A 13,995-nucleotide genomic window follows, 5' to 3' on the forward strand; every position below is an offset into this window, starting at 1 on the left:
GGGGAATGGCTTGCCTGGAAAAGCAATGAGCTCTCCATGCCTGGAAGTATTCAAGCAAAGACCGGGGCACTTCTTTCTGAGACGGAGTCTCACTCTGTTGCCCAGACTGGAGTGTGGTGGTGAGGTCTCATTGAAGCCTCCACCTCCTAGGTTCAAGCAATTGTCTTGCCTCAGCCTCCCGAGTAGCTGGGATTGCAGGCACCTGCCACCAGGCCTGGCTAATTTTTTGTATTATTAGTAGAGATGGGGTTTCACCATGTTGGCCAGGCTGGTCTCGAACTCCTGACCTTGTGACCACCCACCTCGGCCTCCCAAAGTGCTGGGATTACAGGCATGAGCCACCACGCCCAGCCAAAGACTGGGACACTTCTTTCAGAAGTTTCTACAGAAGGAGGTCCTGCCCTTGTGGGAGGCCAAACAGGATGCTCTCAAGTTTCCTTCTTGAAGGGTGTGGAGTTGCATGCCTGTAGTCCCAGCTACTTGGGAGGCTGAGGCAGGAGGATCACTTGAGCCCAGGAGGCAGAGGTTGTATTGAGATGGAGCCACTGCTCTCTAGCCTCGGTGACAGAGCAAGACTCTGTCTCAAAAAACAAAACAAACAAAACAAAAAAACAAACAAAAAAGTAAAAGTCATAACGGGTACCACCTCATTGCCTGACCTGTGACATTTAAATACATTTCTCACCCGGTGCTGTGGCTCACACCTGTAATCCCAAGCACTTTGGGGAGGCTGAGGTGGACACATGACTTGAGGCCAGGAGTTTGAGATCAGGCTGGCCAACATGGCAAAACTGTGTCTCTACCAAAAATACGAAAATTAGACAGACATGGTGGCATACGCCTGTAATCCCAACTACTTGGGAGGCTGAGGCAGGAGAATTGCTTAAACAGGGGAGGTGGAGGTTGCAGTGAGTCGAGATCATGCCACTGCACTTCAGCCTGGGTGACAGAGGGAGACTCTGTCTCAGAAGGAAAAAATTAAATAAATAAACAAACAAATAAGTGCATTTCTCCTTGATTACTCTGGGTAATTACAACCTTGATGTCACTAACTGGACACCTTTGAGAAGGGACTCGGGAATGATTCTCCTAGCAATATTCCACTCTGACCCCAGAGCAGGGCCACTGCTGTGCCCACCCTCCTGTGTTTGGTTTTTATTTATTTTTTATAGAGACAGAGTCTCCCCATGTTGCCCAGGCTGATCTTGAACTCTGTATATGATCTTGAACTCCCCATGTTGTCCAGGCTGATTAGAGCGAGGTGGGCACCTCAGCCCGAACTGTGGACAGCAGAGATGCCCTTCAGGGAATGTGGGATTGGACAGAGTGAGGTCAGTTCTGGGCTTGGCTCTCTGTGTAGCATTGTAACTCTGGGGCATGGGTTGGCCTCAACCTACCACACAGGCCAGAGACGGGGAGATAACCCTGGCCCAAAGACAGGGAGGACAAAAGAGACACTGAGAGAGAAGCAGAGTCCAGAGCTGCAGAGAGGATGTGGTTCCCAGCATCTTTCCAGGACCCCATTACAGACTTTGTAGAGGCCAGGCTGTGTCCCGGACCGTGAGATGTCCCTCCCCTCCTCCCATCCTTAGGATGATACATCTCTCCCCTCTGCTTTTATGTTATCTCCCAGTTGCCAGTTGCAGATAAGGCCAAATGAGATGGTCACAGGATGAGATGGAATACAATGGCCACTCATTCATTCCTCCCTGTTATTTCTTTTCTTCTCAACATTTCTCCCTGGGCTCTCCTGATATCCCTATAAACAATTTTTTGGACTTTACTGAAAGGATGACAATCACTATTTTTCTGAAATGTATTCTCCATTCTTTCCTAGCTCTCTAAATAATGTAACTAATTTCCATATTAGGAGCTGCAGAACCCTTAGCTTTTATGTATAAAGCCTGTCCAATGTGCAGAAACATGTCCAGATGAGGGCAAAACCCAGTCATTACTGAGGGTGCAGACCAGAAGAATTTGCAGTTTATAAATTGTTATTTTTATATTTCTTTTTTCTTTTCTTTTCTTTTTGTGTTTTTGAGATGGAGTGTTACTCTGTCACCCAAGCTGGAGTGCAGAGGCACAATCTCGGCTCATTGCAACTTCTTTCTCCCAGGTTCAAACAATTCTCCTGCCTCAGCCTCCAGGGTAGCTGGGATTACAGGCATGTGCCACCACACCTGGCTAATTTTGTATTTTTAGTAGAAACAGGGTTTTGCCATGTTGGCCACACTGGTCTGGAACTCCTGACCTCAGGTGATCCACCCACCTTGGCTTTCCAAAGTGCTGGAATTTTTGTATTTTGTAAAAATACAAAAGTACATGGGTGAGCCACCGCACCCAGGCTTTTTTATATTTCGTAATAGTATGTCATTTTATGCCTTAGTATCGGTAGGAATAACAAAATGACCACTTGTTGAACTCCCTCAACGTACCAGACACTTTGTATGTCTTATCTCTACCGTTTGTCACAATCCTGCAAGCCTGATTATTTTCCTATTTCACAGATGAGAAAACTGAGGCCCAGCCACAACTGGAATTAGCTCTCCTGCCTCCTCCTGACATTATCCCTCAGCACTAAGCCTCCCGATACTCCAGGGCCCAAATGCTGTCCCATTGGGCAGCTGGGGGTAGAGAGCAGCCCTGGAGGCTCACAGGTGGGCAGGCCAGGAAGCTTCCACCAGACAGGGCCTGGTTGTTTGTCACCAAGCCCAAAGGAGGAATAAGTGTCAAGATCCAGAAAACCAGAAAGGTCTCAGAGCTGTGTTTACAGGAAACAAGAAGGAATGCGGTGAAGAGTTATTTGCTTTTCCAGGTAGCTACAGGAATGGGCTGGCCAGTCTGAAGGAAAAGGTCCGGAAGAGCACACCAGTGCCCAGCAATGTAACTGGGAACGTACACTGCCCCCAGGGAACCTGGGGGAATGGCTCAAGCTTGTCATTTGACTTCATTATATATCCGTAAATTCTCACACAATAATAACACTCTCCCACCACCAAATCCCCATGTAAAATGACTCCCCAGGAGGAGTGCCCTGTGTATCCTGTGGCTTCCTGTGCCCCAGCCCAGGGTTATATTCCCCACCCTCCCTCAGCCCCACAATTACAGCTAGACCTGCACCAGGGTTTTCTTGGGGTCCTGGCCCTGGACATTCACATTATCCTTGAATTCATTTCATACCAATATGTATCGGGTGAATTTCAATTTCATCAAAATAGTTTAAGACTGTCTCATCTTCGAGATTGATGTCCCGGTAGTTGCTCAGAGCCCGGAGGAATCGGTCTTGGCTGTAGTGGGTCCCCGCTACGATGCTCTCGGGAAGGTTTATCACACGCTCCTTCAGAAACTCATCTGAAGCATCCAGTGCACAAACGAATTCTGGGGAGAAGGAGAGACTCCAGAGTTGGCGCAGTACCGCGCAGCTGATTAGCAGGGTGCTGGAGAACACGTGGGCCCCTGCTAACCCAAGTGTCTGGTTACCAGTCAGGACCTCCTGTTGCCACAGATAGTCTGTCTGGTTGGCTTTGCTGCCTCTTACGGAGGATAAATAGATGAAAATCACCCCAATTCCAGAGACCACCCTATGAGACCCAATTGGTATTTTGTGCAATCTATTATTTTCCCCTTCCTTCCTCCTTTCCTTCCTTTCTTCCCCCCTCCCTCCCTCCTTCCTTCCTTCCTTCTTCCCCTCCTAACTAATAAAAGCAGCAGAAATCATAAGTAGCAAATCTCAGATAATCCTGTGATATCAGCTTCCTAATTTTCACATTGTCTCTTTTCTCTCTCTCTTTTTTTAAATATACATACATATACATATATGCATGTATATATATTTTAGACAGAGACAAGGTCTCACTATGTGCAGGGTGGTCCCAAGTTCCTGCCTTAAGCAATCCTCCCACTTTGGCTTCCCAAAGTGCTGGCAGGGATAAGCCATGGCTCCTGGCCTCACATTGCTGCCTGTCCAGCACAATTATCACAGGCTTCCAAAGAGAGCTGTGGCTACAAGCAAATGCTTTGATGGCCAGTTTGCCAAATTAATAAAAAATGGGAACTCTGCTTGGAATTTTCATGGATCCAGTTCTTTCCTCAATGCCATTGGCTATGATGATACGGTCAGCACTTATCAAATTCAACACACAGATCATGTTAATAATGATGACCATTGGCCAGGCGCGGTGGCTCAAGCCTGTAATCCCAGCACTTTGGGAGGCCGAGGCGGGTGGATCACGAGGTCAAGAGATCGAGACCATACTGGTCAACACGGTGAAACCCCGTCTCTACTAAAAATACAAAAAAATTAGCTGGGCATGGTGGCGCGTGCCTGTAATCCCAGCTACTCAGGAGGCTGAGGCAGGAGAATTGCCTGAACCCAGGAGGCGGAGGTTGCGGTGAGCCGAGATAGCACCATTGCACTCCAGCCTGGGTAACAAGAGCGAAACTCCGTCTCAAAAAAAAAAAATAAATAAATAATAATAATAATAATGATGGCCATTTTACCCACCTGTGATTTTCTTTTAAACTGTGAAAGCAGCTGTTCCTCCAGCTTCTAGTACAAATTCAATGGATGTTTGTTGAGTGAATGAGAGATTCAAATGCGGACCAGTGAAATGAACTTTCCAAGGTGAGCTGTGATTCTTAGATACTCTCAGTCACAGGCCCAGTGCACACTGGTGCCCAGATCAGTGGCTGGGTGCATCACAAATAGCTTGCTATCTATTAGAGCCCAACAGAACTTGGGAATCATTTGATTTTTTTTTTTTTTTAAGACAGAGTCTTGCTGTGTCACCCAGTGCAGTGGCACGATCTTGGCTCACTGCAACCTCTGCTGCCCAGGTTCAAGTGATTCTCTTGCCTCAGCCTCCTGAGTAGCTGGGATTACAGGAGTCTGCCACCACTCCCAGCTAATTTTTTTTTGTATTTTTAGTAGAGCCGGGGTTTCACCATGTTGGCCAGGATGGTCTCCATCTTCTGACCTCGTGATCTGCCTGCCTTGGCCTCCCAAAGTGCTGGGATTACAGGTGTGAGCCACCATGCCCGGCCTTGATTTTAATTCTAAAATCATATTGGCTTGTAACATCACAATGCCATTTTCATTTACTTGCATTCTAATAAGCTTCCTTGAGTGGGCGAAAAAGGTAAGTGTACTGGGGGAAGCCCACAGGAGGTGTGTCCCCCAGGCAGGTGGACATGTATGAACATCATCTGCTGCACATGTTAACTGTGAAAACAAAGGCTGAGACTGAGGCTGAGCCTTATTTATAGAATAAGATTCTGTAAATTCGTAATAGTTTGATACTAGCTCCATCCTGCATGGAAGAGGCATTCTCTCAAGTAAGTTATTCCTATCTTTTGCGCATCTTTGACCATGATATTCATGAGTAGCTGCTTTTTGAAAAGGAAGGGAGACATGGCCGGGTGTGGTGGCTCACGCCTGTAATCCCAGCACTTTGGGAGGCCAAGGCAGGCAGATCACGAGGTCAGGAGATCAAGACCATCTGGCCAATATGATGAAACCCTGTCTGTACTAAAAATACAAAAATTAGCTGGGTGTGGCGGCACGTGCCTGTAGTCTCAGCTACCCAGGAGGCTGAGGCAGGAGAATCACTTGAACCAGTAAGTCAGAGGTTGCAGTGAGCCAACATCGTGCCACTGCACTCCAGCCTGGAGACAGAGCGAGAATCCATCTTGGGAAAAAAAAATAAGAAAAGTGAGGAAGACATCTGAACCCTGAAATGCTGGTACAGTACTGAAATAAAAATTATGTCAATAAATTCGCTGAAAATTGAATCTGTTTAAGCTCTATGATGTCAGACATCTATAAGAAAACGTATTTTTTCATTTAAATTTTTTCCCTGATGTGATACTCATTTGTTAGAAAATATATGAATTATGTTAATAATCTATGACTTTCAAAATATATTCTATCTTTTCTCCCAGGCTGATTGGGAGGTAGAAGATTCCAGTTAATTGAATATTGCAAATAATGAGTAAGATCCTTAGCTTTTCAATTTTCAAAGAATTTTAATATGATTAAAATATACTACCCTCTAGATAATTTTTAAAAAATGTTCAGTCATTCTCTCTATGACTCACAGAGAACTTCAAGATCCTGTAGCATCTCACAACAGTTATTCAGAATGTCTCTTGTCCTAGCATTGGCTAACTGTGAATAGCGAGTAATAGATTTCTGCTTGGTAAGACTGGAGTTAATAAGGAGGTCCCATGAAAACAAATTTCCAAATAGCCATCAGGTATGCACAACTTTAAACTTATCTCCTTCAACCAGGAGATCTGAAAAGAACCAAACTGGACATGGCCTAACAGTAGTGGTAAAATACAATGGCTGTTCAATGGGAGAGAATTCCAGCTAGAACTGGATTACCATAGATTGGAAAGTATTTCTTTTATTTTCTGTATCCTATGCTTTGACTTTTTTTTTTTTTTTTTTTTTTTAAGAGACAGGGTCTCACTCTGTTGCCCAGGCTGAAGTGCAGTGGCGTGATCAAGGCTCACAGCAGCCTTGACCTCCTGGGCTCAAGAGATCCTCCCACCTCAGCTTCCTGAGTAGCTGGGACCACAGGCACATGCCACCACACCTGGCTAATTAAAAATGTTTTTGTGTCTGTGGAGATGAGGGTCTTGCTATATTGTCCATGCTGGCCTTCAACTCCTGAACACAAGCAATCCTCCTGCCTTAGCCTCCCCAAGTGCTGGGATTGCAGGCGTGAGCCACCACACCTGGCCTGTTTTGACATCTTGAGGGGGGCCTTACAGATCTGGGGAGAGACTGCTGCCCTTCCCAGGCCTAGCTAATAACTAAAGATAGTGACAACTTGGCTGGGCGTGGTGGCTCATGCCTGTCATCCCAGCACTTTGGGAGGCTGAGGTGGGTGGATCATGAGATCAGGAGTAGGAGACCATCCTGGTCAACATAGTGAAACCCCGTCTCTACTAAAAATACAAAAATTAGCCGGGTGTGATGACACATGCCTGTAGTGCCAGCTACTCGGGAGGCTGAGGCAGGAGAATCACTTGAACCCAGGAGGTGGAGGTTGCAGTGAGCCAAGACTGTACCGTTACATTCCAGCCTGGGTGACAGAGCGAGACTCTGTCTCAAAAAAAAAAAAGAAAAAAAAAGATAGTAACAACTTACTTGTGAATCCCCCTCCTATGCAAGCCACTCACTCTGTTTATCTAATCTCACACAGCAAGCCAGTATTTCCCTGGCCCGAAATCATCCCAGGACTAGGCCCCAGGCAACTAGAGACCACCCCTAAACTCAAACTAGCCAATCCCAAACTGTTCACTCTGGCCTGCCTTGGCTTTCCCAAAGAAACACCAACAAACACTGTAGCCTAGATCTTCTCCCTTGTTCTTGCTTCTGCTGCCTGACCACACCTGGCATTCCCCATGTGCCCCTTCTCTAGGGAATCCTAAGTGGTAGATTCTTCTTTCAATGGCTTTGACCTCTCCATGTCATCATTCAGTTCCCTCTCCCAATTAAAATCCCATAGGTACAAATGAAACAATGCTCTAATTTCTTTCAGAGAAATAGAAAATAAAGACAATTTCTGGAAAGGGGGTAATTTGCTAACAACAGATTAACATTCCAAATAGACTACGTCTTAGATATGTTTGCACCGTGTCCAACCAAGAGAGGACAGCCCAGTGGCCTACGTTTAAGAATCCTTGGTCACTTGACCTCTGTGCTTCCATTTCCTTATCTTACAGGGGGGCTTCATTAATTCTGTTTTGGAGGCAATGGAGTGAGAAGACCTGAATTTGAATTTAATCCCCCCTACCATTTACTAGTGAGTGGACTTGCGTGACCTCTGGGCTTTATCTTCCGGGTTGGGTAAACGTGGGTGTAATTCCTCCCTTGCAGGCTTGTGGAAAGGTTCAATGAGTGCCTGGCGCATGATAAATTGCCCATGACGAATTGCCAGTTGAGCTGAAATCTATCCAGCTGCCTCAGTGAGAGTGTTATGATTTATCACAGAGTTTGCAATGAATTAATACTGCCTAGAAGTGATAAATATACATATACTAGACACACCTACCTCGAATCAATAATCAATAATAAAGTTGATTATGTAGACAAATAAACTTTACTTTTTTTTAAATTAATTTTTTTGAGACAGGTTCTTGCTCTGTTGCCCAGGCTGGGGTGCAGTGGCGCAATCAGAGCCCCCTGCAGCCTCAACTCTCCATGCTGAAGCAATTCCCCCACCTCAGCCTTCCACGTAGCTGGGACTACAGGTGCACGGCACCACCCCTGGCTAATTTTTTTTTAATTTTTTTTTTTTTTTAGTAGATATGAGGTCTCACTATGTTGCTCAGGCTGGTTTCTAACTCCTGAGCTCAAGAGATCCTCCCACCTTGATCTTCCAAAGTGCTGGGATTACAGGCACTGTGTCCGGCCAACCAACTTTACTTTTTAACTTTTTCTGAGGCATTTGCCTAAATTAATGGGAAATCTGAGACAAGCCATCCCTGTGGCATTTCATGCTTCTGCCATTGGCTTCAGAGCCTATAGGCAAACGATAAATATCCATCCCCAAGGATGACTGCTATCTGGTGGTCTCAGTGCTTCCAGAAGCTTCTCTGCAAACTGTGCTGGACCAAGAGGAGGAGATAACAGCTGCAAGCTGCCTTCCTTGGGGAATTGATATCAGTGAGCAGGCCCTTTTTAGTTACACCCTTGTCCTAAGTTGCTGAAAATAGTTTTTCTTATAGTGATCATATGACCCAAAATAATTTCCTATGAATATATACCTCAAGCAAAGTGACTAAAAAAAAAAAAAAAAAAACAACTGTTTAATGTTTATAGGAAGTTCACAAGAAATGCCTGCTCAGTACTAAGTACATCCTGTTGTATAGGATAAATTGCTTATGCTTCGCTTTCGAGAGTGCTTTGTGAAATCTCTGTGTAAATATGTGAAAGAGTGAAACTGCTGCAGCATTAACAGTGAACTGAAAAGCTTTGGAGCTGTGCAATCTCAAGTCAGAAGCTGGGTGTCTTCTGGAAGAGATGATGGCATGGTCAGCAGCAAAACCAGGGCAGGGAAGGAGCTGACGTGACTCAGGAAGTCAAGCCATCAACAGATTTGCTACCTTTTGCTTCGTTACTGGAGAGAGCAGTGGAAGATAATGTTCCCACAGGGATTTCTATTCATTTCAGCACGTTAAAATTCCTCATGTTTATCCCTTGGTGAATTCTGTAGTCTGCAAGTTCATGCAAGTTAATTTTTTTCCTAAAAAGAAAATCCTACTTTATTAAACTCAAAAATATTGTTTCTGCACAAAAGAGATATCCAGCTACTCTAGGCACACTGCCTGTGGAGCTCTGTGAAAGTTAAAAAAAAAAAAAAAAAAGGCTGAGTGAGACGGCTCACGCTTGTAATCCCAGCACTTTGGGAGGCCAAGGTGGGTGCATCACCTGAGGCCAGGAGTTTGAGAGCAGCCTGGGCAACATGGTGAAACCCCGTCTCTACTAAAAATACGAAAATTAGCTGGGCGTAGTGGCGGACACCTGTAGTCCCAGCTACTGAGGAGTGGGGGTGGGAAGAATGGAAAAAAAGAAGAGAGAGATATCAGACAGCATTCTTTTTTTTTTTTTTTTTTTTTGAGACAAAGTCTCTCCATTACCCAGGCTGGAGTGACATGATCTTGGCTTACTGCAACCTCCATCTCCCGGGTTCAAGTGATTCTCCTGCCTCAGCCTCCCAAGTAGCTAGGACTACAGGCACATGCTACGGCATCCAGCTAATTTTTGTATTTTTATTAGAGATGGGGTTTTGCCATGTTAGCCAGGTTGGTCTCAAACTCCTGACCTTAGGTGATCCACCTGCCTCGGCCTCCTAATGTTCTGGGATTACAGGTGTGAGCCACCTTGCCCAGCCCAAAGAGCATTTTTTTAAATGTGATCTTGGGGAAATAAACTTACCAGGTATAATTACTTTATCAAAGGGAAACATTCTGCCTCTGACTTCATCTTCCTCCTCCTCATCTTCTTCTAAGAAAACAAAATATTCCTCATTGTGTTTATTAATATATTATTACAATCACAACAAAAAAATCCAAATATCTTAAGTAGCAAGAACTAATAGAAACTAGCCATAAATAGCACATGTATTTTTAGAACTAGCCTCACAAACCAAATGTACATTGATGGATGCATGGATAAAGCAAATGTGGTATGTGCATCTAACAGAATATGAATCAGCCTTTAAAAGGAAGGAAATGGCTGAGGGCCATGGCTCACACCTGTAATCCCAACAATTTGAGAGGCCAGGGCAGTGGGTAACCTGAAGCCAGGAGTTCAGAGATCAGCCTGGCAGCAGAGTGAACCTGCAAACAATTTTAAAATTAGCTGGGCGTGGTCATGCAAGCCTGTAGTCCCAGCTACTTGGGAGACTGAGGCAGGAGAACCACTTGAGCCCAGGAGGTCAAGGTCAAGGCTGCAGTAAGCTATGATCATATATATCACTGTCCTCCAGGCTGGGTGATGAACAAGATCCCGTCTCTCTCTCTGTTTTTTTTTTTGTTTTGTTTTGTTTTTTAAGGAAATTCTGTTATGTACAGCAACAAGGATGAACCTTGAGGACATTGGGCTAAGTGAAATCAGTGATAGACAAATACTACATCATTCCACTTACATGGGGAACTTGAGTAGTCAAATTCATAGAATCAAAGAGTAGGGAGTGCCAGGCTTGGAGGCTCACACCTGGAATCCCAGCACATTGGGAGGCTGAGGCAGGCAGATCACCTGAGGTCAGGAGTTTGAGACCAGCCTCACCAACATGGAAAAACCCCTAAAAATACAAAATTAGCTGGGTATGGTGGCGCATCCCTGTAATCCCAGCTACTGGGGAGGCGGAGGCAGGAGAATTGCTTGAACCTGTGAAGCGTAGGTTTCGGTGAGCCAAGATTGACCCACTGCACTCCAGCCTGAGCAACAAGACTGAAACTCCACCTCAAAAAAAAAAAAAAAGAAAAGAAAGAAAGAGTTCGATATGGTGGTTGCTGGGGGCTGGGGAGGGGAATAAACAAAAGTCACTATCAATAGGTGTACAGTTTTAATCCGGCAAGATGCATAAGCTCTAGAGATCTGCTGAGCAGCACAGTGCCTGTCGCCAGCAATAACATATCACACACTAAAAAAACTTGTTCAGAAGGTAGATTTCATGTGAAGTATTTGTGCCACAATTCAATAAAACATAATTTTAAAAAATTTGCAAAAGCCTATGCACCTTGAGTCAACATCCAGGGGAAAAAACAAAAAGAAAAAAATGCTACCTAATGAAAGGTGAGCCAAGGCTCAAAAATTGTCCCTCTAGTTTTTTGTTTACTTTAACTGAGTGACTGTTTGTCTGAACAATAAAGTTGCAAATTATCTGAATATAAATACTCAAAATAGGACACTCAGACTTACGATTGAACAGGTCTTTTGCTTGATCATAGGTCTTTGGGAATCCATCCAAGATGTAACCTTGATTCCTGCAAGGCATTGATTTTAGCTTTTCTTTCATGAATCGAATTATATATTGATCATCTAGTTCACCTGATAAAAAAGCATATATGTATATATTACTGTGGAGTCACGTGCTACATCAGAGTTGTTTTAAAGTTATCTCAAAAACTGTTGTGTAGTCAAATGTACTATTGGAAATCCCTATTTTGCTTTTTTTTTTTTTTTTTTTTTTTAGAGATGGGGTCACACTCTGTTGCCCAGGCTGGAATGCAGTGGTGTGGTCATAGCTCACTGAAGCCTCACCTCCCAGGCTCCGCAATCTTCCCATCTCAGCCCCTCAAGGAGCTGGGACTATAGGTGCTTGCCACCACACCCAGCTAATTTTTAAATGTTTTGTAGAGAAAGGGTCTTGTGATGTTGCCCAGGCTTGTCTTGAACTCCTGGCTTCAAGCAGTCTCCCACCTTGGCTTCCCGAAATGCTGGGATTACATTTTAGCCCTGAAAGTAAAAAATATGTGATTTTGTATTTTGAACATGTCGTGAATTCTAATGCACAGTAATGCAGGAGAGCTCAGTGAGCTGGTCTGCAAGAAAGAGCACGGGCGAGTGCTGATGTCTGCACTTTCAAAATGTTCTGTAATCCCAGTTGTTGGTGCAGTTGATTGAGGAACAGCAAGTGGAGTAATGCAGAGAGCTCCCCATACTCCACCCACAGGATTTCTGTTTTAATATTACACCTCTATAACTTTCATATACAATAATACATGCTTCTGTTGTGAGAACTGAGATAGCATTCATGTATGTTGCTAGCACACGATTTACTAAAAGTAGGTGGGGGATTTGAATAACAATCAAACTTGACCTGACCCTCAAAGGCACTTTTCTCTGTAAAGCTTCAGAAAAGAACACGGCTCCCTTCTCCCTCTTTTCCAGTTGGTGTTTCTGACCTCAGCCCCACTGGACAGTTCCCTCTCAAGCCCTGACACTGGGCTCCTGGCACTGCTTGGGGAGGATGAGGAGGGAGGAGTTTGTTCTAACACTGGCACAGTGGTTTAATAACAACATGATGAAACTCCACCACAATATCCATCTATCATTCCATCATAATTATTGAACAGCTAGGATGTTCAAGACACAGCCCCATCCTTACCTTGCTTAATGTATATATTACAGTAATGTAAGTTTGACAAGTTAGAGAAATTGATCTTCAAAGCTCTTTTCAGAGTTTGTACTACACTTTTACTTTATCAGTGAATCTCCCCCCTCCTCCTCCTCTTCCTCTTCATCCTCTTCCCCATCCCCCTTCTCCTCAGCCTCCTCCTCCTTCCTCATCTTACATACTGTAAAATAAATAATTTCAGCCTTCTTTTTTTATTACTCTTATCAATGACAATAAACCGATCTAATTAACATACCTCTCCCTTCTACCTTTCAGTGTCATACAACCCATTAGGCAGTGACAGGTACAGAAAATAACTGTGTCTTTTAGAAATTTAAATATTATGGCTAAGAATAAAAAAAAGATCGTGTTATTTAACATAATGAAATTCCTCTGAATGATTCTACATTACTTCCCAGTAAGGTACACAGGGGTGCCCAGAAATGAAGCCAAATAAAACATGGCAAGGGATTCACTAATATTCTAAGTCTGGTTTTATTTAAGCCATCTATTTTCTTTTTCGTTTTTTTTGAGACAGAGTCTCACTTCATCACCCAGGCGGGAGTGCAGTCGTGCAATCTTGGCTCACTGCAACCTTCGCCTACTGGGTTCAAGCGATTCTCATGCCTTAGCCTCCTGAGCAGCTGAGATTACAGGTGTGCACCACCATGCCCAGCTTTTTCTGATTTATTTTTATTTTTTAGTAGAGACTGGGTTTTGACATATTGGTCAGGCTGGTTTCAAACTCCTGATGTCAGGTGATCCACCCACCTCGGCCTCCCAAAGTGCTGGGATTACAGGCATGAGCCACCGTGCCTGGCCTAAGCAGTCTATTTTTATTTTTCAAAGGCTTTGTTATTAAGGCACTTAATCTAGAAATCTACCTGTAATTCCCTTCGCTGCCTCCCTTGGTTTATTGCAGGCCCGGAGCTTGGCCATTCATTTCTGCTTGGTTCAGAACGAAAGTGCTCAGTAATTAAGAAGGGACCTCCAGCAGCATTTTTTGGTAATTATGGGATGCTTGAGAGGCATGACCCAGCACACAAAGGACCCAGCCCAAGTGCCTTTCTCTTAAGAAATGTGATCTCTTAGAGATAATCCTATGACCTTTGGCCAGTGTTCATCTCTACGGCAGGCAACTGCGTTTTCTGTTTGAAAATGAGTGAGTGGGCCGGGCGCGGTGGCTCAAACCTGTAATCCCAGCACTTTGGGAGGCCGAGGCGGGTGGGTCACGAGGTCAAGAGATCGAGACCATCCTGGTCGACATGGTGAAACCCCGTTTCTACTAAAAAAAAAAATACAAAAAATTAGCTGGGCATGGTGGCACGTGCCTGTAATCCCAGCTACTCAGGAGGCTGAG

The 13,995-nt window shown here is 44.5% G+C and overlaps 1 protein-coding gene across 3 annotated transcripts in view; it reads right to left on the minus strand.

Moving 5' to 3' along the window:
* The window catches only part of AK7 (adenylate kinase 7), a 79,298-nt gene that overhangs the window by 926 nt on the left and 64,377 nt on the right, over positions 1 to 13,995 (minus strand). For 2 of the 3 annotated variants that reach the window (XM_017528171.2, XM_017528169.2), the window contains 3 exons: positions 11,438 to 11,566; positions 9,950 to 10,018; positions 3,181 to 3,378 (listed from right to left, as the gene is read on the minus strand). In XM_017528171.2, the coding sequence (XP_017383660.1) occupies positions 3,181 to 3,378; positions 9,950 to 10,018; positions 11,438 to 11,566 (396 nt within the window). The remainder of the gene's footprint in view (positions 1 to 3,180; positions 3,379 to 9,949; positions 10,019 to 11,437; positions 11,567 to 13,995) is intronic. The other variant, XM_017528170.2, reaches the window with a different exon arrangement.

Source organism: Cebus imitator, unplaced genomic scaffold (assembly GCF_001604975.1).
Source record: "Cebus imitator isolate Cc_AM_T3 unplaced genomic scaffold, Cebus_imitator-1.0 Scaffold52, whole genome shotgun sequence".
Lineage (NCBI taxonomy): Eukaryota > Metazoa > Chordata > Mammalia > Primates > Cebidae > Cebus > Cebus imitator.